Source organism: Eptesicus fuscus, chromosome 10, assembly GCF_027574615.1.
Source record: "Eptesicus fuscus isolate TK198812 chromosome 10, DD_ASM_mEF_20220401, whole genome shotgun sequence".
Taxonomy (NCBI): domain Eukaryota; kingdom Metazoa; phylum Chordata; class Mammalia; order Chiroptera; family Vespertilionidae; genus Eptesicus; species Eptesicus fuscus.
In genome coordinates, this window is record NC_072482.1 from 5,470,516 (window position 1) to 5,497,230 (window position 26,715).

General features: G+C 58.2%; 1 protein-coding gene across 2 annotated transcripts in view; it reads left to right on the forward strand.

Moving 5' to 3' along the window:
- The first annotated feature begins 701 nt into the window (after positions 1-701).
- The window catches only part of SCUBE3 (signal peptide, CUB domain and EGF like domain containing 3), a 31,895-nt gene continuing 5,881 nt past the window's right edge, over positions 702-26,715 (forward strand). Inside the window, exons 1-13 of one of the 2 annotated variants that reach the window (XM_008151994.3) lie at positions 702-786; positions 13,274-13,396; positions 14,311-14,436; positions 16,995-17,129; positions 17,998-18,123; positions 18,327-18,443; positions 22,351-22,467; positions 24,044-24,166; positions 24,651-24,767; positions 25,270-25,395; positions 25,684-25,800; positions 25,971-26,075; positions 26,348-26,464. In XM_008151994.3, the coding sequence (XP_008150216.1) occupies positions 702-786; positions 13,274-13,396; positions 14,311-14,436; positions 16,995-17,129; positions 17,998-18,123; positions 18,327-18,443; positions 22,351-22,467; positions 24,044-24,166; positions 24,651-24,767; positions 25,270-25,395; positions 25,684-25,800; positions 25,971-26,075; positions 26,348-26,464 (1,534 nt within the window). The remainder of the gene's footprint in view (positions 787-13,273; positions 13,397-14,310; positions 14,437-16,994; positions 17,130-17,997; positions 18,124-18,326; positions 18,444-22,350; positions 22,468-24,043; positions 24,167-24,650; positions 24,768-25,269; positions 25,396-25,683; positions 25,801-25,970; positions 26,076-26,347; positions 26,465-26,715) is intronic. The other variant, XM_028161268.2, reaches the window with a different exon arrangement.

The window sequence follows — 26,715 nt, forward strand, 5'->3', positions numbered from 1 at the left end:
AGCCCGGATTGTAAATTCCTGCAGGCTGCGGCCCGGCAGCTGGGGAGGGGGCCGCGCCCGGCGCACGGGGGGAGCGGCCGCCGCGCCGAGGGCCCATTTGAAAGAAAAAAAGGGCACGAAAAAGGAGGTGGTGGTGGAGGAGGAGGAGGGGGAGGAGGAAGAAAACGAAAAGGAGCGAGGAGAGGAGGAGAGAGAGGAGGAGGAGGAGAAAGGCGAAGAAAAAGAGACGGAGCCGGAGAGACGGGGAAAGAGCGAGAGAGGAAGAAAGAGGCAGAAAGGGCGTGTTTCTGGCGCGGCGTTTCCCCTCCCCTTTCTCAGGTCCCTCGCCCGGGCTCTGCGCTCTCTCGGGCTGCAGCTCTCTCCGGGCGACGCTGGAAATTGGGTGGGATTACACGGAGCAACCCCGCCGCCGCCGCCGCCAGCACCACCGCTGGGAGGGCGGGGGTTCCCTCCGTCCGCGGCTCGGGCGCCCCCAGCCTCGTCGCGCTCTCCGCCTCGCTCTTCCCGGCGTCGGGTCGGGAGAAGCCGGCAGTGTCCGGAGCCTCCGGCCCGGGTGCCGACCCGCGCCCCGCGCCCGCAGCCCCCGGCCGGGGCCCCGGAGGGGCGCCCCTCCCCTCCCCCTCCGGAGCGCGGGGGCCCGGCCCGCTTCCGCCCTCGGAGCTGCGCGCCCGGCCCCGCCGCCCGGCCCGGGGAGCGCCAGCATGGGCTCGCGGCGCCTGCCCGGGCTCTGCCTGCTCGTCCTGCTGGTCCACGCCCGCGCCGCCCAGCACAGCAGAGCCGTGCAAGGTAAGGAAGGAGGGCGCTGGGCTGCGGGGCCCGAGGGCGGGGGCGCGCTTTCCCGAGGGCAGGGCAGGTGCTGGGAAGCGTGCTGCTGTCAGGACCCGCTCGGTGCACCCCCCGCCCCCCCAGTGGGGACCTGACCTCTGGGCGCTGCGCCCCAGGCGAAAGGCTAGAAGAGCCAGGGGTGGCACGAGTGAGTGAGAAGTTTGGGGAGTCCTGGGCAGCCGCGATCACGCACCTCCGAATTCTGCCTATTTCACTGTCACCCCAGCATCTTCGAAACCTCTGTCCTCCAGAAACCTGAGGGAGTCTCCTCTCAGTGCCTGGAGAGATGGGAAGGCAAACTTTTCAGCCATGCCGTGGGCTCCTTCCCCTCGCCCCCCGTCCTCCTGCAAAGTGAGACCGAACTTTTGAAGTAGTTGTCTTATCGGTAGGAAAATGTTAAAGCAGACCAGACTCTTTTATGGAAAAGGCAGCTCCTCTCTCACTGGATGGCAGGGAGCTGAAGAAGGGAAGAGAAGTTCTGTGACTGATACTGGGCAAGAATGTTGAGTTGCCGCCTCTTTGAGGGGAAATCTCGCATCTTGCATGGCTTTCATTTCTTATCATAATATTTATTTATTAAGGCCTCGGGTTTCCAATTCCATTTGAATCCAGGTCAGAATTGCATTAAAATAACAAAGTAAAATTCCAGGCTGGGGAGCTCTGACAGATCCCTCTAGGAATTAAAGAGAGCGACAGGGAGGCCCTCCCGCCCCCACCCAGGACCCCAGGCTCACTGCTTGGCCAGTCCCCAGGCTGGGCTGGCAGAAACCAGAAACCGGGCTGGTGGACGGCAGTTCTCTTGGGGACAGCCTCCCCTCCCCCTTGACCTCCTGCATCCCTCCCCATCGTGTCTCACCCAGGAAGAGGTTTATATGTGCAAAAAGAGAATGCCTCCTGGCGAGGCTTTGCCCAGGAGGACAGGATTCTTCTGCCTGTTATCCCAAGGACTCCTGAGGCCAAGCTGGGGAGTGGAGGTGGCCGGGCCAGAAGGGAAAGTTGAACTTGGGAGCTGGGGAAGCCTGAATCTCCGGCCATCGGGTCTCTGTGTCCGGGAGCCTGAGCGCTTGGTTCTTAAGCGGCTCTTTGTACTGGACGGCTCCCTCTCTGCTAAAAGGAAGATGCTACATCAGTGCTATCCTCTTCTCCCCAAACACTGCCTCCTCAGCTACCCCTTTCTCCTCCAGCACGTCCTTTAGCAGAACCAAAACTCAAGAGACCCTCAGCTGTCAAATACCAGACCCCACCCCCAGCCCTTCCAACCCCAAACTGCTTCTGTTCCCCTCCTGGTTCCAGACACCCACTCCCACGGCCACCCCCAGCCGGGGAGCAGCCCCTCTCCCACCGTGGATTTGCTTGTGTTTTCATAAACAAAGCTGGCTTTTGTAGTGCGTGCTGACTTACTCATAACATGGAATTAGCTAGGGAGTTTAGTCTGAAGGAAGGAACAGATTTCATGCGGTAATCTAGAGACAAGATAAGGGCCTCTTTCAAGTTGGAGCCAGTGTCTGTAGTGGCCGAGTAAGACGGGGGGGGGGGGGGGGGGGGGGGGCGGAGAGCAAGCAGTATATTCATTCAAGGGGGTTCCTGGGGCAGATGGAGACTCCTAAAAGGGACAGGTGCCATCAAGCCAAGGCTTTCAGGCCTGGAAGATCAGACCATCATTCAGGGGCTGGAGGACTCAGAATCCCTCCAAGGCACTCTCAGGCTCACTCTTTCCTGGGACACCCTGCTGGGGGGGGGGGGAAAGGGGAGGGGGAGGAATGCAGCGGAAGCGGAGGCCCCTGCCCTCAAGGAACTTACACATAGTTTTGTTCACTGCTTATCTCACACTCCTCCAACTGGGCTCTAGTTCGCTTTGCATCTTCCCTCCTACTGATCCCTGAGTCTGGCTGAGCATAGAATCGAAGCCTGTCATTCCAGCTACCTTTGACCCTGCTATTCAGGAAATTTATCAACCTAGTTTTCCAGAGATTTCCAAACAGCAGCTTTGGTGAGTTAGAGGGATGTCGCTAGACCCGAATCTTCAGGCCAGTGCTGCAGGAGGGACAAGCACGGACCGGGCAGGGCAGCCTTACAAGTGGTCATGTGCTGTGGACGTCCCTGGCTCCCAAATGCATCTCCTGGGTCTCACCAGTTCCACAGAGCGTGCCTTTAATGCCACATCCTTTTAAACGGAGCTCTAGCAGGTCTTCAAAATACAAATATCCTTGGCACGTATCTTGTACCGTTACTATACCTCTAGGGGTATCTGCATCTCTGTCACTTTCCTCCAGAGGTGGGTGGGGTGGGGGAACCAAAATGGTGTGGAGTGGGGAAGAGGCGAGTGTGCAGGTGAGTGTGTGTGTGCGGCTCATCAGGATCGCCCACAGGTAACACCGCTGGGGGTCTGTGTGAACTGTGACTTGTTACATGTGAATAGGGATGTTTCCGTGTTGCTGAGACTGTGTGTGGATGCGTGGTGTGTAAGCTGTGGGACTGGGGTGAGTGAGCATAAGGGTACATGGTTTTGAGTGTTTTTCAAGTGCCTGTCTGAGTATTTTAAAGTAGACAGACTGGATAACCAAGATAATTGTTAACTTAAAAGCATTAATTTGCTTTTTTTTTGGGGGGGGGGGTGCAGCAGTGGTTAAAAAGGCCTAATCCTGGTGTAGGGCTCAGGTTACAGCTGAATGAAAGGTCTCCTGGCCTCGGGGAAAATGTGTCCCCAGGAGGGGCTGGGAGGGAGAGCCAGCCTGGCCGCCTGGTTTACCTGGCTGTTTTCCTCCTCATTAGGGACAGAATTTTGATAAAGTCGTGTATTTAGAGTTTCCAAGTAACGCCATCCCTGGGGCTGAGAGCGTTCATCTGGCGGCAAACAGTGTCTCTCTGTCTCGGCGCGTCTCCCGGGTCTCTGTCTGGGTGTGTGTGTCTCTCTTTCTCCCCCCACCCCTTTCTTCCTCTTTAATGTGGCTGTTTCCTCTCCTCCCGCTTCCCTGGGCTCCTGTGGCCAGCTCTTACAGTGAGGGGACTGTTCCTCCGAGCCCCTCCCTCCAAAATATGAAATGAAAACCATAACCGTGTCAGCGGGCGAGGGTGGCCCCATGGGCAGCCGGCTAATGCCCGTGCCCCATCCAGGCCACTGGGAAGAGAGTCAGTCCCCACTCTTGGAGCCTGATCTTCAGTCCAGCCCCCCCCCCCCACCTTTTCCAGAGGGTAGAGAGGGCTGGACTGCTTAGAAATTCCTCAGGAATCCCTTTGACCTCTCCTCTCTCAGTGACATGTCCCGTGGGGGTTGGGGTTGGAGAACTTTTCCAATTCTTACCCCTCATCTCCCTGAGCCTCTCCAGGGTGGAATGAGAGAGGGGACTAGAAGACACAGGAGCCACAAGTTCTACAGGCAGAGAAAGAAGAAAGTTATCAGCAACCCCTAAATGAGATTATTTTCTGAAACCTTCAGGAATCTGAGAGCATGAGAACCGGTTTGAGATGTGAGCGGCTGGGACCTGTTGTAAAAGGAGCCGGCCCTGGGTGTGAGTTTGGGAATGCGAGGTGAAGTGTGCATTCACTGGGTGTGTGTGTGTGTGTGTGTGTGTGCACGCGCATACTCGTGTGTGCACGCCTATGTGTGTGTGCATGTGCCTGTGTGCGTGTGTGTGCATGCCTGTGTGTGCATGTGTCTGTGTGAGCACGTCTGTGTGTGTGTGTGTGTGTGTGTGTGTGTGTGTGTGTGTGTGTGTGTGTTGCTCCTGTGAGAGGAAAAAGGAAGCGGGGCAATGTGTATTTGTTTTCGTTGGAAGAGTGAAGAAGTGGAACGGCTCGGTCCGGTGCCGGGGACGGGGCGGGGGAAGGCACTGATGGCTGCGGCCCCTCTTGAGAAGCTGCGGTGGAAGAGTTGCTGCCTGAGCCCCCCAGTCCTGGTCCCCGCGTGTCAGGGTGTGGGCCTGCTTTGATGTCCTGTGCCCCTAGCACATGACCACGTGTAAGAAAGAGTCCCTGTCGGGGCCGGGAACTGCAGAGCTGCTGTGAGGCTGGCAGTGCCCGCGAGAGGCCCAGGCGTGGGGACAGCTTCAGCTCAGCTCTAAGACGGTCTGGAAACAGCCTGCTGGTCTTCGGGGAACAGCGATCCGCTGCCCATGCGGGGATGTTTGCGGGAGAGAGGAGCTAGTCCCCTGGCTAAGAGGGGCATAGCCCTCAGCCTCTCCCCAGCGGCCCCTCTGTCACCAGACTGGCCGCTCCCCTCCTCCTGTGCCCACGTACTGCCAGCCCGAAGTGGCAAGGGTGGGAGTATGGCGCCAGGGCTTTACACAGATGCAGAGCCGAAGGATCGAGGCTTCTGAGGAAATCGCTGGTAAAATGGCCTAGAGTAAGGCCCCTTTCAGCTCGGAGACCCTGCACCTATCGAAACCGTCCTCTGAAGGCGGAAGACACCTTCGAAAGCCTCGCCCCGCAGCCCGCCTCCCGGGCTTCTGGCCGCATCTCAGGCCTCTCATCCTGGGCCCTGCCCTCCTGCTCCCTGCCCGAGCAGTCGCTTGGCCACTCTTCCTTTCTTCCCGCACCCCATGTCCGGGCCTCGGCTTCCCGATAGCTACTGCTCTCCGAGCGCGGGGCCTTTGCCCGGCGCCAGGCTCTGCAGAACAAGCGGCTCTGTGTGGATGTGTGTGCATCCACAGCCCATCGAGTGGAGCTTAAGTGTTTGTGTTCTGGGAACTGAGCACCCGGGTGAGGCCCAGGCCAGCCCTGCTCTCGGGCCTCGATTCCCCCTCTCAGACTAGCCCTCTGCCTTCTGCTCCGCCACGGCGGCTCCCTCTCCAGACCAAGGCACTCTGTGTGTTGCCAGTGGCCGCTTCGATCGGCGCCGCATGCGGGATGATAGCGGACAGGGGCTGCGGCTCTCACTCGTACCCACGGTTTCCCTGTGGTTGGGTGTCTGAGTCCCAGGCCAGGGGCTGTTGGCATCTGGTCACTGACGGTGACAAGCCGAGGAGAGACCTGGGCAGAAAATCCAGAATAAGGAACGAGGTTTTCGGAATCCCTGGGTGAGGGTGGAGTGCCAGCATGTGTGGACATGGGGGTGGGTGGGAGAAGGGGGGTGCCCAGAGGGTAGACCCTGGGGAGCAGGTTTACAGAGAGGACGTTTTTACAAGTTTCTAATTATATTTATTTGGAGTTTTCCTCTGGCGGTTTGAAGCTGTTAACAGCAGGAACCTGTATCCCTGGTGTTTGTTTTTGTTTCTAACCAGCTGCTTGGCCCAGCATAGTGGATCCAAGGGCAGGAGACACCTGCCCCCTGCCGCACTGCCCACCCTTCGTCCCTGCAACTCTGCACCACCGCGTGCACCGCCCTCCTCCCCGCACCACCCAGCCCTGCCCTTCTCCCCGCCGCCCACGCCCGCAGCCCGGGCAGCTGCATGCCCGCTGCTGATTCCTACCATGCATTGGCTGCTGGCTTCACCCTGGACTAAGTGCTGAGGTGGGTGGGAGGAGGCACGGCAATGAAGGCCTGGGTCCCTCCCTCCGGTGTTCACAGGGGTGTGGGGAGCACTGCGCAGGGAGCACTCGCTATTTGCTCTTTCCCCTCCTTCCCTCTCTGGGCCCGTTCCTCATCTGCATGACAGGCAGGACCAAATAAAACAACCCCCGAGGAAGAACTGTGCACTTAATGGAGCTACACATCCCCTGACCTCATCGTTCTTTATAGTATGTTGCTCCCATCGGTGTAGAGAGGTAAACTGATCATCATGAAACTGGATCCTGCCTCAGCCCACTGCCCACTGCCTGCCCCCTCTCCGTGCCCTGTTCTCCCCTCCACCTCCAGTACCCCACCCTCCCGTCCTCTCCAGGCTCTGACAAGGTGGCTGGTTTAGCTCACACTGGAAGGGAGAACATTCTTGTCCATTTAAAGGTACATTCAAATGGGCAAGGACCTGGGTTAGGGATAAGGTCGGACCTCAACGAGAAAGGCATCGGGATGATGGGTGATGAGGCTCAGGCTCAGCCCACTCCCTTCCAACCACCAGGCGCCCACTGCTTGTGTCAGAGGGAAGAGTACTGCCCTGGCTGGTGTGGCTCAGTAGATAGAGCGTCGGCCTGCAGACTGAAGGGTCCCAGGTTCAATTCCAGTCAAGGGCACATGCCTAGGTTGTGGGCTCGATCCCCAGTGGGGGGCGTGCAGGAGGCAGCCGATCAGTGAGTCTCTCTCATCGTTGATGTTTCTATCCTTCTCTCTCTCTCTCCCTGAAATCAATAAAAACATTAAAAAAAAAAAAAGAGGGAAGGGTACTATTTTAAAAAGAAGAAAGTACTCTGTCTCCTCTCCTTCGGGTCGTCTATGTGGTTCCTGGAGTCTCCAGGCCCCTCTCCCCTGCCTGGGCCCTGTCCAGGCTCCAGCTGAGGTACCCGAGTCTCAGCCACTCCAAATGGGGAAGGCGCATTGAGGAGCCGGAGAGGGAGGCCAGGCTCCGCCCGCTTCCCTAGTTGCCCTTTGGATGTGGAGGTAGAGCAGATGTGCACACAGGCAGGCACGTGTGCACACGCTGCAGGCAGGTGTCACGCGAAGCCGGGCTGCTTCTATTTTGGGTGCTACGCAGATGGGGGAGGCGGCCGGGAGGAGTGGACGAGGGAGCCGGCCAGGAGCAGCAGGGCCCCCGGTGCCCTGTCACCGAGGGTGGGACATCTACCTGACAAGGATGCTCTGAGGAGATGCCCGAGCAGCCAGTCATTTGAAGACCCTGGAACGCTCTGATTCTACAGCAGTCCCTAGGAATCCTGCCCTAGATCCACTGGTCCCAGTCTCTGCTGGCTTCAGCAGCACCCAATGGCTGCCTTTAGCAGGTATCTTACCTTCTCTGAGTTTCCTGTCTCGCTTCCCTTAAATTAAGAATAAACTTCCTGGGACTGCCCTCCATCCAGAACAGTTGTGGGGACACAGGAGAGTAAACAGCGAGCTTTTTCCCTGCGGTAACCTAGAACAGAGGATGCCACAAATGTGGCCCTCATCCCCTCACCCACCCACCAGTCTCCCCATCCATCTACCCGTGCATCCACCCACCCATCTACCCATCCATCCATCCATCCATCCATCCATCCATTTAACAAACATATACTAAGTGCCTTCAATATATGAGCTATCTTGTTCACTGCTGAACGCCAGGCCCGAGCACAGGGCTTGGCATCCGGCGAATGCTCAGTAACTGCTGAATGAATACGCTCACCTCTTCAGCTGCTCCGTACGTTTCAAAGACTCAGAAGCCCTGGTCTTGGGGAGCGTACAGCTTCAGTCGGGAGATAGGACATGTGAACTGGAGGTTAACTAAGGGCACGAGGTAGCATATAAGAGGGCTCACGGGACAGTGGCTGGTTGAGTGGTCAGAGAACCTGACAGTAAAAGCCGCAGGAGTTAAGAGGAGTAATAGATCCGAGAAGGCGGGACAGCCACAGGTGGCGTCCAGCGCAGCCCCCCGCCCCCATCTGGTCCTCAGTGGTGGGTGGGACCTGGAGGCACCGAAGGAGAGGAAACTAGAGGAGTGGCGTGGGCAGGTCCCAGGCTCACTGGCTGGGCCAGAAGGATGTCAGCCGTGCGGGCGCACCAGGACGCCAGGCAGGCCGCTTTGGAGCTTCCACCGGGCCCAGCAGCTCTGTCCCTCACCACGCGGCGCTGGGAGGGGTGAGGCAGCTCCTGAGGTGATTGCAGGTGCGTGGGGTCTGCTTGTCTGCCGCCTGCGTTCCCGCTCATGTCCCCCCGCCGCTGTGCTGTGCGGGGTGGACAGGCTGGGCCTGGGGAAAGGTGGCCGTGCTGACGTGTTTCCCCGACGCCGCCCTGCTTCCCTTGGAGTGCACGTCCCGTTCTCAGAGGCGAGTCTTCGGACTTCATGTTGTCTTAGCCCACCCTTTCTGGTCTGCGCTCCAGCCCTCATAACCCCCCACCCCCCCACCCCGCATCCCATCCCTCCTCCTGCTGTTGAGCAGAGCTTTGGGAGTGCTCTGCTAGGCACTGAAGCAAATCCAGAAGAAACGGGGTGACGGTGACGCATTTGTGTCAGGAGAGGGTAAGGCAGGGAGGTCCTGGCCCCTCGGGGCCGTCTGCAGCCGCCACGCCCCCCAGGTCAGCTCTGAGCCCGCCCAGGGCCTGTGTGGGGTAAGGACACAAAAGCATAGCTTCACAAAGAGCCACGGGAGGCAGCTTGTGGGTTCCCAGCTGGCCTCACCCGCGTCAGCCTCCTCTGAGCAGTTCCCACGTGGGCGGAGGAGGCGGCGGAGCAGGTCCCATCACTTGCCCGCGGGTGCTGCGTTCCCCACACCAGGCCTGAAGTGGGGCTTTGGTAACGGGACGCGGGGTGGAGAGGGGTTCACAACGGAAACTGGGAGAAAGTTGGAGAGAAGGACCAGACAGAGTGACCCTTCACGGAGCCACTCACTGTATGCCTGCCCTGCAGTGCGAGGTGCCTGGAAAGCATAATTCATTTGATGCTCATGGCAGCCGCAGGAGGAGGTGCTATTGTTATTATTATTATCCCTCACCCATGATGTTGTTGTTTGAGAGAATGAGAGAGAGAGAGAGAGAGAGAGAGAGAGAGAGAGAGAGAGAGACATCGACCGCTTGCCTCCTGTACACACCCCAACCAGGGATCAAACCCACAACCTTCTGGTGTACGGGGCAACGCTCCAACCAACGGGGCCGCCCGGCCAGGGCGAGGGGCTGTTATTTTGACTCCCATTCCCAGAGGAGGCAGCAGGGGCGTTCAGAGGCTGGCGCGGGACCACACCGCCATGGCGCTGGCACTGGCACTGACACAGCACCGCTCCAGAGCCCCTGCTCTCAAACACAGTCCTATCGCTGCCCCGTCTCCCCCCAGCCTGAGCAAAGTCTACTCACATCACCCGCGTCGGGGAAAGGAAGATAGACAGCAACCCAGCTTCCCCCTGGAGACCTGGGCAGCTGGTGGAGGAGAGCGCCTGGACGGTCACACTGAAGGCCCGGACCCTGCGGCCCGTGCTGAGAACCGCTGGCTGACGCAGTCGGTGCCAGCAGCCTGCCCTGTTGGGCCAGCTAGGAAACGCCACCGCTCTCTGTTCTCTGGGGTGTTGATGGGTCCCGTTCGGACACGCTGTGGGTGGGCAGGTGTGGGGGGAGCTCTGAGAGAGTGAACTGGCAGAGGACGAGACCTGGGAACACTTCGGGGCCCTATTTCCGAGCTCTGGCCTAGGCCCGCTCTGCTTTTAAAGGTTCCGTCCAAATAGTTGAAGGGTCCCTGCCTCAGTGAGTGACCAGCCAAGTGTGAAAAGTGGGACATGCCACACGAGAGGGCTTTAAAGTCTTAGCAAAAAAAAATTAAAATTAACTAAAGCCTTAGCCGAGCAGGGCAGCAATAGCCTTGAGTGAGCTGAGGCCCACTGAGTCCCCCGGACTAGGAACTCGGCAGGAAGGGCTTTTGGGGAGACAGTTTGAGCTGGATTTGGGGAGCTGGGCACGGTGTGGCTGGAAGAGGGTGCACCTCAGTTGTGAAGAATGAGGTGTGTGGATGTGTGGGGAGGGGACTGGCTGGCTGCTGGCTGCAGCGGGAATAAGGAGCTGTCTCCCAGGGCAGAAAGGCTGCTGGAGAGCGGTTGGCATTGTGAGCAGGAGACGCGGCTGCGGGTCCGACTGCGGGCAAAGCCCGGCTGCCGGGAGAGCCGGAGGCTTTGCAGGGGCCCGGGCCGTGCAGCCGCAGCGGGGTCCACTCTGGGGCTGTGAGCACTGACTTGGAGGCAAAGGAAAGGGCTGGGAGCCCCGAGGCCGGATGCAGACCTTACTGGAGCCCCAGCTGGTGCGGGACAGGGAGTGCCCCCGCCAGGGCCTACAGAAGGGGCTCCCCTCACCCTGCGGGCCAGGGGGCAGACGGAGAGAGCTCCCAGCGGGTGGACAGGCTGGTTCTCAGTCACGGATTGTCCGATGCCCCTGCCCGCCTCTAAGACTCAGGGGGTTACCACAGGGAAGGAGGGGATCATCCAGCCCCCCTCCTGCAGGGACCCAACAAGAACAGATAAAACTTAGTCCTAAGCCACTCAGCATTTGGAATTAGTTGTTAAAAATACCTTTCCCCACCGAGGAGGGTATGTGTAAATGTGGGGACAGAGTAAGAACCCATTCTGGCGCCTTGTTTTTCTTCACAGTTTACCCACACGTGGTATTTCCTCTCCTGCTGACATTTACCCCATCTCCAAAACTCAGCTGGAGCCCGCTCCTTGGGGAGTGCCTGTGGCCCACGCAGGCCCCGGGGAATCCCTGGCCCAGAGCTAGAGCAGGCCGGGGTCGGGAACGCTGCGCCTGTGCTGCCCACTCGGGCACCATGAGCCACGGCGGCTGCTGGGAACGGGGCCTGTGGCTAGAGCCACCGAGGAACTGAATTTAAGTTAATTTAATGTGAACAGCCGCCTGTGCCTCCAACACCCCACGCAGCATGGTCCTTGAGCACCTGTTGTCTGAACAGTGATTTAATCCTTCCCGTCATCTCAGGGGACCTGCTATTGACCAGACACAAATTACCAAGTGTTCCCAGCTCTCATGAGGAGGCACTGTCACCCCCATTTAAGGGGGAAGAAATAAGAGGATGAGAAACCTCCCTGGAGTGGTAGAGCTGGACTTGAGACGGGGACTGACGCCCGCAGAGGGGCACTGCGCACAGGACTGGAAGAGAGCTGGAGGGTGGAGAGTGGCGCTGACGAGAAGCCCAGGAGATGTGGGGCAGGGCTTGGGGCTCCTCCACATTTCGCTTCTCTTCTTAGCTCCAGGAAGCCGCCTCAGTCCTGCCCCTCAGTGCTTCTTGAAATATGAAAGCAGAGGACAGCCAGCTGTGGGAAGCTAGGACTCACGAGTGTCTGTAAATTGGAGTTATTGCTGGTTCACGTGTTCATCCATTCAGTGAAAAATAGATTAAGCATCGTAAGGATTTGGGTTCAAATAGTTCAGTAATAAAGCTGAGATCCTGCATTTTAACAAAAGCCAGGCAATTGTGGTCCACGGATCGCACTTGGAAGTTATAGTTCTTTATAGTCTTTTATATATATTTTTACTTGGTTTCCCAATTACAGCCAAAAGTAGTCCCTTCTTCCTCCGATCGTCCCTTTAGCAGATTCTCTAGCCCAGTGGTCGGCAAACTCATTAGTCAATAGAGCCAAATATCAACAGTACGACGATTGAAATTTCTTTTGAGAGCCAAATTTTTTAAACTTAAATTTCTTCTAACGCCACTTCTTCAAAATAGACTCGCCCAGGCCCTGGTATTTTGTGGAAGAGCCACAGTCAAGGGGCCAAAGAGCCGCATGTGGCTCGCAAGCCGCGGTTTGCCGACCATGGCTCTAGTCTGGCTGCAGACTAGACTCACCTGGAGCTTCAGGAAAAGCTGAGGGCCAGGCCCCAGCCCGGGCCAGTTGGCCAGAATCCCGGGGTGGGGGTGCTCGGGCGTCTCCTGGGGGCGTGGACTCACGTGCAGCCAGGGTTGAGGACCAGCCTCCTCTCTGATGCCTTGTGGCGCTCAGCCACATCCTGCTCCGAGTTTCTCATCCGTCTCCTTTTGGGTGGGCGGAGTCATCTCCAAGCTGCAGAGCAGTTTCGACTGAATGAAACCCTTGCCCCTTTCTCAGTTCAGCTTTAGGCACACCAAAACATTGCCCCAGGAGAGGCGGTCTTTTGCCAAAAGGGGACAAATGATTCTCCCTGTCCTTTCTGAACCATCCTCTTCTTGCTGGATCTCCGGTGCCTCCCCCTTAGCATAGCTTTGTGAGTGGCACCTCGTGTCAGAGGGTCAGGAGAGGGAGCACTGCGGTGAGATGGAAGAGCTCGGGCGGGCGGTGGGATGGATGGGCCTGCCTGGGTCAGCGGAGAGTCAGGTTTCAGGTGTTGGTGCCAGCCCGGCCAGCTTCCGGCCCCTACGGCGTGGACAGCACCGGGGCCGAGGGAAATCTTCCAGGATGGAGTTCTCTCCTTGAAGGATTCCTGGCGCCATAGTGGGCAAGTGGAAGCAGGCCTGGTTGCAGGTAGAATCATGAGGCAAGTGAGGATTTCTCAGGTGCTCCGTCCCCCTGGCTTCCCCTTTAATTACCAATGGCCTGGACCCTGCCCCTTCCCAGAGGTCCCTGCCTACATGCCCTTCCGCTCCCCCTCCCCCGAAGCCTGCTCCTAACGCACACCAGGTGGAATATTTCTAGTCAAGTTAAGTGTGCTGCCCAGTCCAAGGGTTCTTGTTTGTTTTCAAATCGAAGAGGAGTGTTTCAAATGATGGAATTCTAGCTGTCATTGTGGATTAAGTATTTTTGAGGGAAGTGGGTTTTCTTCTGAATTCCTGGCATCACAGAGTCGGGCCACTGTGAAATCAGAGGGGGGTGGGAGGGCACCTGCTTCGGGAGGAGTCACGGCCTCTCTTTTGGAGGAAAGGGGGGTTTGCCTTTGGGAGGCATCAGCAGGGGGCCTCATGCACACCCTCTGCCCTGCCAGATGTGGATGAGTGTGTGGAGGGGACCGACAGCTGCCACATTGATGCTATCTGCCAGAACACCCCTCGGTCATACAAGTGCATCTGCAAGTCTGGCTACACAGGCGACGGTAAACACTGCAAAGGTGAGGCTGGGAGGGCGCCGCAGCGGGGAGAGCAGTGCCGCTGCCCTGCCCGGGGGCTGCACTGCGTGACACTAAGGCCTGCGATCCCACTGGCCTGGGGAGGGGGGCTGATGGAGGCAGGGAGGGGCGGAGCTATTTCTTCCCAGAGAGAGCGCCCTTTTCTAATTTGCACAAAGGCTCCATATAGGCTAGTTCACAGCCAGACACACCGGGCTGTGTAGGGGGTCAGAATCACGGGACTGAGGCCCGAGGGTCCCTGACATTGGAGCCTCCCTCTTCAGGCCCCTACACCACAAAGCATGAGGACAGACGGGGCTCCTCCTGGAAACCAGCCCCCTCGGGAGGGCGGAGCAGAGGAAGCCGCCTGCTGCATCAGTGCGACCCTCAGTGCTGATGAGGCTTCAGGGGCAGGTGCACTCTTACTTCCTGGTGACAATATAATTTGAAAAGTGATTGTGTCGTCCCTAGCGGAACCCCAAAGGCATTTATGCCCTTTGGCCCAGGAATTTTACTCCTAGGAACTTCTTCAAAGGGAATTCAGAGAAATAACATACAAGAGAAGATATTCTTTGATGCTTTATTTATGATAGTGAAGTAAATGGGAGGACTCTAACAACAGAGAAAAAACTAATTATGATGTAGCGACACGATGGAATATTCTGCACCCATGTACATTGGTAACTAGAAAGGCTGGGCGGAAATATGAGAAAATGTTTGACTTTAGATGAAAACAGCAAAATGCAAAATGGTTTGTAGGCTATGAAAGTAACTGTAAGCGCGTGCACACACACACGCACACAGACACACGCACACACGCACACAGACAAGGTGGTTGACCACCACAGGGCTGAGCCAGGGCTGGAGAGTGGGGGCACGCAGGTGGGTCCAGCTGCCTAGCCCCTCTTTGCCCGCAGATGTGGACGAGTGCGAGCGCGAGGATAACGCAGGCTGTGTGCACGACTGTGTCAACATCCCTGGCAATTATCGATGCACCTGCTACGACGGATTCCACCTGGCACATGATGGACACAACTGTCTGGGTGAGCAAAGGAGAGGGGTGTGGGAGGGGAGGGGAGTCTTGTGGGGAAGGCGGTGTTTCAGCATTTCCCATTTCCCAGACAAGGCGAGGAAAGTGACCAAAAACAGCTGCAAAATAGAGAACAAGGTCCGTCTCCCCTTTGAGACTGGCACTGGGGTTGAACTAGTCCTGCGCTGGGTGAGCACAGCAGAGGAGAGGGCAGGGCCAGCGAGGACAGTGGGCGTAGCCCGTGGGGGCATGTGGGAGGTGATTTGGCTGCAGACAGATCCTGGCCCTGCCGCTCACTAGGATGGCCTTGGGCAGAGTCAGTCTCTGGGAGCCTCAGCTGCTCAAAGGGCTCCGTGAGACCCCATGAGCGAACATGCGTCAGGAGCCCTGGACAGTCCTTGGCACAGGGCGGGTGCTCCATACGCAGGACGCCGTCGACGCTGCTGCTGCTCCCCTGCGCCCTGGGGAGCCTCTGCCGCGAAGGGCGGGCCTTCTCCCAGCGCCCTCGGACATCTCCAGGCGCCCTCTCCTCGCCTCTGAGGCCTCAGTCTGACCTGACCTCCTTGTCCCAGGAGCTGGATCAGAAAGAGGAGAATCTCTAAGTAACTAAACTCAGCGTTGGTTTCTGTCATTCACCGGCACCATGTCAGATTCTCCCCCGGTAGGAAAACTGAGTCCCACAGCATAGAGAGATGTGATGTTGGCCCAGGGGTCCTTCCCCAAATTCTCTCTCTGGGGCCATAACAGACATAGGGGCCTGGAAGAACAGACCAGGAAAGGAAGAGAAGCAACAGGAATGATGCCCAGAAAAGCAGGGTTATTTGAGGAATTATCTGAGGTCCCTTGGCCTAGGAGAGCCTCCTGACTACAGAGCTGCCTTCAAACCCAGTCACATTCCATCCTTGGACCAGGCTTCGAGGTTTCCACTCCCAACCAGGCCTCGAAGCCCCGATTCCTGCTGGGCCCTTCCCCGCAGCCCTGGCCACCTCTCACCACTGTGGTTACCAGAGCAGGGCCTCCCTTGTCTGCCCAGTCCCGTGAGGCCCCCGGGAACTCCTTCGGAAAGAGGAGCTGCGACGCTGGGACCAGGCCAGGGACTTGCCTACAGGACTGTGAACATCAGCGTCTGAGCTCTTGGGTTGCCTTTGACCTCTATGTTTCCTTATAAAATCAACCAGAAGACAAGGGGATGAGTAGGTAGGGAAGGGGCCAGGGAGAGCAACGGTCTGTCTAACACTAACTCTAGGGTTGGGGCTCTAAGTCTCAATCTTACCTTTGGCTTTAGGGGAACCCTGAGTACGTCATCCAGGCCCTGGGTGGCTTCAGTCTCCCCACTGAGAATTGGAGGAAAGAATTGGCCAGAGTAGCAAAGGCTGGAGTAGAAGGGAACAAAGAAGCAGCGGTCGCCAACCTTTCGGACCTCATGGACCACCAGTGTCCGGGGACCACCGGTTGGTGACCGCTGCAAAGAAGGATGGAATGTAGGATGGGGCAAGAGCGGGAAGACAGGGGTGGGAGAAGTCACGGTGTAGCGACAGAGGGGCAGGGACAGGGACAAGGCAGAGGAAAGTACCCCTCCTTGGCTTTCCTAACAAGTGCATCTCAGGCAGGAGCCTGCTGGATCCGGGCTCCATGGCCCTTGGCCAGAGGGGAGAGGACAGGGTTTTGAGGCTCAACAGAGAGGATGGAGAGAGGGCAGAGAGGATGGAGAGAGGGCAGAGAGGATGGAGAGAGGGCAGAGAAGCCCTCAGGAGCCCAGATCCCAACTGCTACTTGTGGGAGCCAATCTCCCTCATGCCTCCTGGGCCAAGGAAAACTGGACTTGGGAGGGCAAGTAGGGAGCATAGAGACAGAGTCGAGGCATTGAAGTGGGGGGACCTGGGATGAGCTTGGTGCTCAGATCTGGGGGTGGTGATTTGTGGTGGTGATTAGGGTGTGGCCTGGCAGCTCCTGCCGCCTCCCCTCCCCCCCTCGCTGCCAAGCTCCAGACTTTGTTTTGTTAAACCAAAATAGGAGAAAGGCTAGGGAATATGGCAGCAAGCCCAGGCATGGGGGGAGGGGAGGAAGGACCGGGCGTGGCCTGTCCACAGATATGGTCCCTGCTCCGCAAGGAGTTGAGGCCACTGTCTTCCCCACCCTGCCTCACCCACCTCGGCACCATGGCCAGAGCTCTCCCTGCACTCGGAGCCCTGTCCCAGGTTCTCTGATTCCCTGGCTCTTATCGCCACCAGCTGCCCCGGGTCCTCGCCCATCCAACCTCCACTGTATCTTCATCTCTGTTCCTCTTCTCTGCCTTCTTTCCTGATCTCTTCTGCCCTCAGACTCAGTTCCAAGAGGCTCTTCACCTAAGTGAGCCATGTTCACAGGTCCCTCCCCACGTGCTCGCTCCCCAGCTCTGCCCTTAGGGCGGCCTCTTCAGGAGTGGAGCAGGAGCTGAGCGGTGAGAACTGCCTGGCCTGCGGCTGGGTGTTGGACTGGGGAGGAGGGGGCGGTGTGTGTGCTGGACTCTTAAGACCGCGCCCACCACTCGGTGGCTGCACCCCGCCGCTCACCAAACGCTCTCCTGCACAGATGTGGACGAGTGTGCCGAGGGCAACGGGGGCTGTCAGCAGAGCTGTGTCAACATGATGGGCAGCTACGAGTGCCACTGCCGGGAAGGCTTCTTCCTCAGCGACAACCAGCACACCTGCATCCAGCGGCCCGAAGGTCAGCCCTTGGCCGGGGCGGAGCCCTGCTCCCTGCGCGCCCCTCTCCATCCGCTTGGGAGCTTTCCTCAGTACCCCCTAGGTCTCCCCCTCGTCTCAGCTCCACTAGCTCCTTCTCTGTCCCTCAACTGACCCACATCCTAAGGCTCTGCAGATAGACTCCGTCTTAAAGCAAAATCGGGGAATTCCTTTGGGGTTGGGGCCAGTGCGGGGTGTCCTCTATGTCCAGAGCCGGTGCATCTTGCTCCTAATGAATGGCAGATGGCTGAGCTCTAAGCTGCTATGAGAGGGCCTCACCGATGCCGCGTTCCTTGGGAGGGTCAGGCAGGAATAGTGGGTTGTGTTGTCTGTTTCTGGGGCTCCCTCCCGGTTAGACTGTGACATTTCTGAGGGCAGGGACTGTGTCTAATTCATCTTTGTATCCCCAGAACCCAATAAACTGCCCTGCATGTAGTGGGAGCTTAGATATTTGTTGAATAGAATCATGTAGGAGTTATCCAGTTACTCCACCCACAGTTACTTATCTTCTTCCCAGTTTGACTGGACGCTCTTTGAGGACATAAAATATACATGTCCTATATTTACCTTGTGTGCGGGTCCTTCCTAAATCCACCCAGTACCTGGCACATTGCTGGGCAACAAGCAGACTCTAGCTTTTGGGTGGAAGGAGAGGTGATCATGCAGGTTTCCTGGAGGTTGGGTGTAATGCCTGTACGTCAGTCAGAATGGCTCTGAGCTCCGTCTCCTCTCCATCTTGCAGTCTCAGTGGAATTCTCCCAATTTCCTGGGCCCCAGTTATTCCTTCTAGTTCCTCTTCCTCTTGGCATCCGGAAGTACAGAGCATTCACCCTGCTCCTCTTCCGTTTTAGAAGGAATGAACTGCATGAACAAGAACCATGGCTGTGCTCACATTTGCCGGGAGACACCCAAAGGGGGTATTGCCTGTGAATGCCGCCCTGGCTTCGAGCTCACCAAGAACCAGCGCGACTGTAAATGTGAGCTCCCTGGGATGGCAGCGGGAGAAGGGGAGACAGTGAGGCGGGGGGGGGGGGGGGGGGGGGGGCCTCGGCAGCAGGAGGTGGGAGGGAGAGGGAGCAGGGGCGAGGCAGCCCCACAGGAAGGCCCAGTGACTGAGCTCTGGAGAACTGTGGTACCCAGGGAGAAGCAAGCTGACAGGCCTCCTGCCCTCTCTGCACAGTGACGTGCAACTATGGGAACGGTGGCTGTCAGCACACATGCGATGACACAGAGCAGGGTCCCCGCTGCGGCTGCCATGTCAAGTTTGTGCTCCACACCGACGGGAAGACATGCATCGGTGGGTGAGGCCAGTGGAGAACTCAGTCCACCTGTGATGGGGGAGGGGAAGGCCCCGTGGGAACCAGGGGAGTGGGGAGCACACGGAGCCCACGTGCTGGGCGCAGGAGGACTGGTGAGTTGAAGACCCGGGCAGTGCCAGGTCGAGACAGGGACCGCTCTGAGAGACAGGTCTCACCCGCCCTCTCCTCCTCCACACCCGTTGGTTCCGCTGCACCCCCGCCGGGAGCCTCACCAGCCTCTCATCCAGGACAAAGTGTTGCCAACCTGGGAATTGTTAGCAGAGGCCCTTGCTGCCCAGGGTTGTGGCTGAGAGGGGAGGAGAGCGGGCGGTGCAGGATTAGGCCTGACCAGAGGCACTGCTGACCAGGGTCAGACGGGCGCTGTCACAGCCACTGTCCCCACTGGAGCTGAGGGGACAGAGTGCTCTTCCCGAACACCCAGCTCTGAATTGACAGTGGGGTTTCCTGACTCCAGGGTCTTTCCCTCTGTAGCCTTTCTCCCCTCCGCTCCCCCACTTCTTCTCTCTCTACCACATTCCAGTGGGACTCCCTCTAGGCTCCGCCTCCGGCCTCTCACTTCACCAGTGCCAGCCTTCCATCCTCTTGCCCTGCTTTGGGGCCTTCTTAACACCTGGATCCCTTTTCCTGAATTCCTAGGCCTTACTTCACGCATCTTCAGGTACCATGGATGAGTCTAACTCCGAGTCCCCTAGTCTTTAGGTCTTTCGTGAAGGCCAATTACTATGTGCTCTCAGGGTGCTGAGAGGTGATGGAGAAGTGGGAGTGAAAGGAAGGAGCTGGCCAGGCAGGGGCGAGTCGGCCTGCGGGCACAGTATTCCTGGGTAGAGTTCACCGCGCAGGCTACAACATGCTGGGGACGGGAGGCGTGCACGCAGCCCCTCTGTCTATCAGTCATGACCGTCAGCTACGAACAGGCTCCCCCATCTCACTCCAGAGACCACCGGTCTCTGCAGACAGCGCCGCCTTCCCCACACAAGAACGGGAGCAGAGGATGCTCTGAAAGGCCTCCCGCAGCACCTGCTCCAGAGACTGGCACCAGGGCTCGAAAGTTCTCTAAGTAAACCTCACCTGCTCCGTGTTTCCTCGGAACTAACTCTTCAAAGACCCCGGAACCTTTGGGGTCTTCCTGTTGCCTTCTCCAGGCTGATCGTGCCAACTCCTTTCATTTCTCCCTCATAAATCTAATTCTGCTTTCCAAACCTCCCCCACCCCCTGCCCGACACTCCCCCTCCCCCGAGTCTCGCAGGAGAAACTGCATGCGGTCCCCACGGGAAAGCTGCATGCCTCAGGACGGAGCGCGGCCGATGTGAGGGTGGGTCCCTCAGCAGATGGTCCCGGGCACGGCTGCTTTTGGAAATACCCTATTAAGCTTGAGCTCTTCCCTAATGCAAGACCCATTCTGCCTTCTAGGCCACGGCCAAGGGCGGCAGAAGAGAGCACACGAGGCTGTTCTAGGGCCCACAGCCACGTTCTTTCCACGATCCTCACCCTCGTCTCCAGGAGACCTTACTGACCTTGCCCTGACCTCATTCTCCCCCCTCCCTGGCAGGCGGGGGCTTCAGTGTTCGGGGCCGTCAGGACTCAGATTTGCTGGGGAGACGAGGGCAGTGTAGTTGAGCAGAGGGTGGGCATCCTTTGGGACCTGGCAGCTGGTAAGACGAGGTTGGGTCCCAGCTCTGCCTTCGGCACGCTGTGTCACTGGGCCCACGACTGCCCCTCTCTGAGACTTCCCCATCAGTCCTTGGTGGGAGCCCAGCTTCCTTTGGACACCAGGCAGGACAAGGCTGGGGAGTGACGTTTTGGAGTCTCAGGCTCATCACTTGGGGACAGTGGTTTGGGCCTGCCGGGTGGGGAGGGTGGGGAGGGGCCGGGGCTCGGTGGGCCACAGCGGCTCCTGCCCAGCCTCTAAACAGCTTCTTTACGATGTCAAACAGGGGAAAGGCGGCTAGAGCAGCACGTGCCCCCCCAGGCCGTTTCTAATGGTAAATATGTCTGCTCTCTCCGCTTGCTCTCACTGGCTTGCTAGGGGAAGGCTAACCCGCTGGGGCTCCCACTAACCGCATGCCCTCTGGGCCCGGCCTGGCTGCTCCAGCCTGCCAGCAGGGCTCCCCTGGCAGCCTGGTAACGGGCCCTCTGAGTGTCCTCTGAGTCCCCAGGAGCTGGCCCAGGAGCCTTCATGCTGGCTTTGTCTGACCCTATCACTCCTTTTCTCCTGCCCCTCCTCCCACCTTCTCCCTCCCCACCTTCTAACACCCTGCCCAGCCATCCGCCCTCCCTTTCTCTGCCTTCTGCACAGCTGAAGACCCAGCAGCTCCATCTCAGCCACCGTGTCCACTGTGCCACCCTCCGGGGCTCCGTGCCCACTGTAGCTACGGCCCCAGCATCGCGCATCACCGCGCCCTCCATGTGGTGTAGATCATGGCCTCTGAGTGCAGACAGACCTGAGTTTGAGTTCTGGCTCTGCCGCCTTCTAGCTCTGCCGAGTCTGCCTTGACTCGCACAGGATCTCTGTTCCCCTCTCACTGCTCTCGGCTTGGGGCACCTCTTCTTATGCTAAGAGCATTCTTGGGGGAATGGCTGGGCTTGGAGTCTGAACTCAGGTTCCCGCCCAGGTTCCTCCCATGACCTTGGGAAACCCCAGGAGAGACTAAGGCGGGAGTGCTACATAGGAGAACCCACTGTGGCTGCCCCCAAACCTGGGCATTGGAAGGACCAGGCATGACCAGGGCCCCACAGGCAGTTGGCCTTCTAGTGCCCCAGCCTTGCTGGCCTCCTCAGTGACAAGGGTTGGGCCGAAGTTTTAGGAGTCAAAGATTCAAGGCGATAGTACTCTCTGGTGCCTTTCTCCTTCACTTCCTGACTCTGAGAACCACTCCTCTCTTCCCTCGCAGAGGCCTTGGGATTTTGTCTCTCTGATGGGAGAAGCTAGACACCCCCCCCCGCCCCCCCCCCCTCCCCGAGGATGGCCCACACCTCCTCCTCAGCCCCTGCATTTGAGCTGATGGTTTTTTCCTGCCTCACTGACACTCCTCAGCGGTTAAACCTGTTTTTCTCCTGCTCTGAATTCAGAAAATAGGGCAAGTGACCCATCCATACATCCCTACTCCAACCTCTCAGCCAAGGGAACTTACCAGCCCAGAGGGGGTGACAGAAGAGACAGCGCTGAGGTTCTGTAACTCTGACCTGCCTTCCTACGCCCTTCCTCCTCTGATTCTGCTGCTTTGCCCCCTCCGCTCCCCTCCGCATCGGGAAAGCAGAACAGAACAGCCCGCTCATCTCCACCCGGGACTAGAAGGAGGGCTCGGGAGGAGCTGGGGGGAGCCTCGAAGGGGCTGGGAAATGACTGCCGTCTCTTCTGAGGACCAGCCGTCAGCCCTTGAACTGGAGTTGTTCTTAAAACAGCTGGGCAGGGAGGCAGGGGGAGATGAATCGGTGGCCGTCAGCTGTCTTAGGAATCACCAGGCTCACTCTTCCCAGGATTATCCCACCATGACTCCCACCCACCAAAGAGGTAGTCCGTGGAAAGAGGAGGGAACCCTGTCTGCCCCTTCTTATTCCCTGGTAGCGATTGCTCCCACCCTCCTTGCACCCCCCCTCTCTGCCTCCTCCACCCCTCAGCACATTCCTGCCTGACAGCTCTGGCTTGTACCTGCCTCACTGCTGTCCACCTTGTTTCAATCAAGTAGGGGGCAGGGACGTGGACTGCTTGGCTGCACTGTGAGGGGCTGGGGGCTGGGAGCCTCCGCTTACTGCTCCTTGTAAAGCACAGGGAGGCGGCCGAGGCCTCCCCTCTGCCCTCGGGCCTCTGTGCTCTCCGTTACCCTAGAGTTTGGGGTTCCTCCAGGCTGATAACCTGTTACCATCCCTGGCCTCCCTCCTAAACAGAGACCTGTGCTGTCAACAACGGGGGCTGCGACAGTAAGTGCCACGACGCAGCGACAGGTGTCCACTGCAGCTGCCCTGTGGGCTTCATGCTGCAGCCAGACAGGAAGACCTGCAAAGGTACGGGGTTTCGGAGGACAGGCGCGAAGGGGACGGGGCTGAGGTGGGGACTGGGAGGGTACCTGTTACGGGACCAAACCTCCTGCCCCCCTGGAGGCTATCCCGATGCTGAAGAACTGAGGTCATAACTAAGGCTTGTCTGCTGTCCACCTTTCCCATCTCTGTTCAAGGGGCACGGAAGTCCAGCCAGTCCCTTAGTGTCCCCTGCCCTACACGACCTTGATCTCCCTACTTCGATTCCTGTCCCCTACAGATCCTTAACCCTCTCGGCTAATGAACATGCCATTTGCATTTGTCCCTGGGTCTAGAAGGATATTTGAGCCTGTGTGTGCATGAAGTATGTTTCATACCCTCTTATCCCACATGGGCAAGACCTTCCCTGTGAAAAGGCTGTCCTGGTTGGGTGGGAGCTCTGATGCTGGAGCCTGGCTCCTGGGTTCAGATCCCAGCTCTGCCTCGGCTTCGCTCTGTGATCCTGGGCAAGTAACTTGTATCTCTGTGCCTGAGTTTCACCACAATGAGGGTGCTTGCAGAATGTTGTGAGAATTAAAGGAGTTATAAATTATAAAGTACTTAGGACAGGCCTGGCAAATGATAGACACTTTGTGTGAGCTGGTATTATGGTATGCTTTCCCACACTGTGCATCTATCTCCTCCCCTTGAATGAGCCAGGTCTACGGGAAGGTTGGGGAGTGCAGGGTAGCCATGCTGAAAACAGTGATTCATCAGGGCTTGTTCCCTGGTCACAGGAGTGAGGACTGGAAGGAGGTCTGGGCTCATTCTTTGTGTCTTTTGGCCAACAGCTGGCCCAGAGGACGGGGAGGGTTGGGGCAGCAGGTCAGACAGCCAGGGTTGAGAGGTTTCCTGCTGGGAAGGACTGTTGACAGGTATGCTGAGAGTGAAGTGGAGGGCGGCCCCTCCCCCAAGTAGGGGTGCGTAGCCTGGGTCCTGTCTGCCACCAGCTTGGGGAACTTGACCTCAGGAAGGAAGCTGCTCACCCCGCCCCCGCCCCCCCTTCCTAGTGCTGAAAGCTGCCTCAGGCCTGAGTCTCTCCAGATCTCTCCCAGTCCAGCCCCTGCCTGGCCCTCTCCCCTCCCCCATCAGCTACCCAGCCTCCCTCGCTGGCTTTTCCCCTCCGAAGAGCTGTCCCTTTGACTATCCACGTCTCTGTGCCATCTCCTCACCCACCCTGCTGGGCGCCTGTGGCAGGCGAGGGAGGGGAGGGGGGCGGAAAAGAATAAACCCCATCCTCCAACCATTTGGAGAAGGGCCACCAGCAGCAGAGGGAAGGGCATGGACTAGCCCTGTTGGTCAAAAGCCCACCTACTTCCTGCTCTAGGCAGCTACCCACGGCCTGGCCTGGCTCCCCTGCGTCCCCTTAGAGGACTCAGCCTGAGGAAAGGTTGCTAACGGCACAGACAATCCCCTGAACAGGGAAGAAATGGGAGAGTCAGAAGGGGCAGGCTCAGGGCTCTCCGTGATGCCGGCCGTGAGGGAGGGCGTGATCCTGTATCCTTGTCTGTCCCCAGCCTTCAGCATTACCTTTGGTTTTCTCTCCTTGGTCCTGCTTCCCCAGACATAGACGAGTGCCGCCTGAACAATGGTGGCTGTGACCACATTTGCCGCAACACGGTGGGCAGCTTTGAATGCAGCTGCAAGAAGGGCTATAAGCTTCTCATCAATGAGAGGAACTGCCAGGGTGAGTAGACTTGGGCCAAGGAGAGAGCCCTGGACAGGTTCCTGGGGTGGCGCGTTTCAAGTAGGCCAGAGCCTGAGAAAGTCAGCGGACACGGTGGAGACTTCCTGCCCGCAGAGCCGTGCTGCAAACTAGCAAACGTGCGCCTTCTTGGCGGCCCGGCTCTACGCTGGGTGCGTGGCTCGGCAGAGTGAGGGATGGGTTTCACCCCAATTCATATCCTGGGTAGGGTCTGACCTGCCTAACCACACGTAGTGGCCCTGATCCAGAGGCATCCGGGCTCGCAGTTCCTGACTCCAGGGATCCAAGCGGAGGGACACGGGATGGGGAGCATTGCTGAATCGCTGAGTCTAGCGCTGGGCCCTAAGCAGGGGCTTTCAATTTAAGGAGAGAGCCAAGGCCTCTCACTTGGGCCCTTCACCGGAGCAAGGGGTCCCAGGGCCGAGTCCCCCAAGACAGACTCTGGCTTGAATCCTTGCTCTTCCAGATATAGATGAGTGTTCCTTTGATCGAACCTGTGACCACATATGTGTTAACACACCGGGAAGCTTCCAGTGCCTCTGCCATCATGGCTACCTGCTGTATGGTGTCACCCACTGTGGGGGTAAGCCAGCAAATGTGGACCCTCAGCTACCAGGCCCCTCTCACCTCCTCACGGTTCAACTGAACAAGCCACAACCTGAGTTGGCTTGTGGCTCTGGGCAAATCCCCAGGTACACGTGCCAGGTCTGCATCCATCATGATGAAATGGGAGGAATTAAGACAACTGGGAATCAGGTATCAGGGACTGGCATCCTGCCTCCAAAATGTCTGTCTCCCATCCCCAGCACTTTCCCCTGACTCCTTTCCTTAGCTCCCAATTCCAGCCCCGCTGTAGGTAGCAGTGGAAGGCTTTTAAAAGCTCGTCCCCTTGGCCCCTTCTCAGTCATTCTTTTGACCGTGGACAGAGATAAAGAAAGGAGGCCTTAGGTTTGACCTCTTCTCAGACCGGCAGTCATCCTGAAATGCCTGGAACTCTAACCAAAGGTCCTTACCCACTGCCCACTCCCTGGCTCCTTCTCCTCCCCCACCAATGTTTGTCGGTGACGCCCCGCTCCTCCCCGCAGATGTGGATGAGTGCAGCATCAACCGGGGAGGTTGCCGCTTCGGCTGTATCAACACTCCTGGCAGCTACCAGTGTACCTGCCCAGCAGGCCAGGGCCGACTGCACTGGAATGGCAAGGATTGCACAGGTGGGCATCGCCCTCTGCTGGCCGCAGCTGGCACTACCATTTCAGGGATTCTGGAAAGCAAAGCATTCCATGTTGAGGAAAGTGAGGTAGTAATAGGAGTGGAGAGTGTAGCTACTTGTTAGACACACGAAGGTTCCAGTAAATAACCCTTTCATTCCTTTATCAGTCTGTGTGTAAGTTACAATTACAATTCTGCATGTAGCTAATTCTCTTCCTCCACACCACCCAGCTGAGGGCGAGGGTGAGAACAGCAGGCCCGCTCCTCCTCAGGCTTCTCTCCCTTCCTAGAGCCTGTGAAGTGTCAGAGCAGTCCTGGTGCCTCGAAAGCTATGCTCAGCTGCAACCGCGCTGGCAAGAAGGACACCTGTGCCCTGACCTGCCCCTCCCGGGCTCGGTTTTTGCCAGGTACATAGGAGAGGTTGCTGGAGGGCCTGGCGGGGGGGAGGGGGGAGGCGGGGGGCGGGCGGTGGGGAGGAAGACTGGCTGTTCAGGCAGCAACTCTGCTGCCCTTAGAGATGTCCAACCAGTGAGGGTCGGGGGGGCAGGTCAGAGCTGTGACAGCCCCCTTCTCTCAGAGTCGGAAAACGGCTTCACGGTGAGCTGTGGCACCCCCAGCCCCAGGGCCGCTCCAGCCCGAGCGGGCCACACCGGGAACAGCACAAATACCAACCACTGCCATGGTGAGCACCAGCCTAAGGCCTGTTCCCACCCCACTCTCTTCTTCATTAACCCCCGACCTTACTTTTTCCTGGATCCCCTTTCTTTGCTCTGTAATTCTCCAGCCCAGCTGCCTTGCTCCCTCTTCCCCTAACATCTGATTGCCTTGGCTTTTGTAATCCCTCTCCTCCAGCCAAGCCCTGGCTTATTGCCCAGCTTCTCAACGTGCCCCACAGCAGCCCTCACCCCACCCCCAGGGCTCCCAGGCTCTGCTGAGCTTCTCCCATCCCTCTAGAGGCTGCAGTGCTGGCGGTTAAACAGCGGGCCTCCTTCAAGATCAAGGACGCCAAATGCCGTTTGCACCTGCGCAACAAAGGCAAAATGGAGGAGGCCAGCAGAATCCTGGGGCCAGGTTTGGACTGGGGACCCCACTCCAATAGGTTGTCTGGCCATCAAACCCTTCCCACCCCTCAACTCTTCTGCTTAGTGAGATCGCCCAAAACCCACTGGACCCTGAACTCTAGAAAGAGCAGGAGCAAGAGCAGATGTAGGCATAGAGCCCGGGGAAGTCCCGGACATTCTCCACACCAAGTGAAAGAGAAGGGAGGCAGAGGCAGTCAGAGGTCTGGGGAGGAGTGTCAGCTTGGGCTGGAGGGTGAGAGC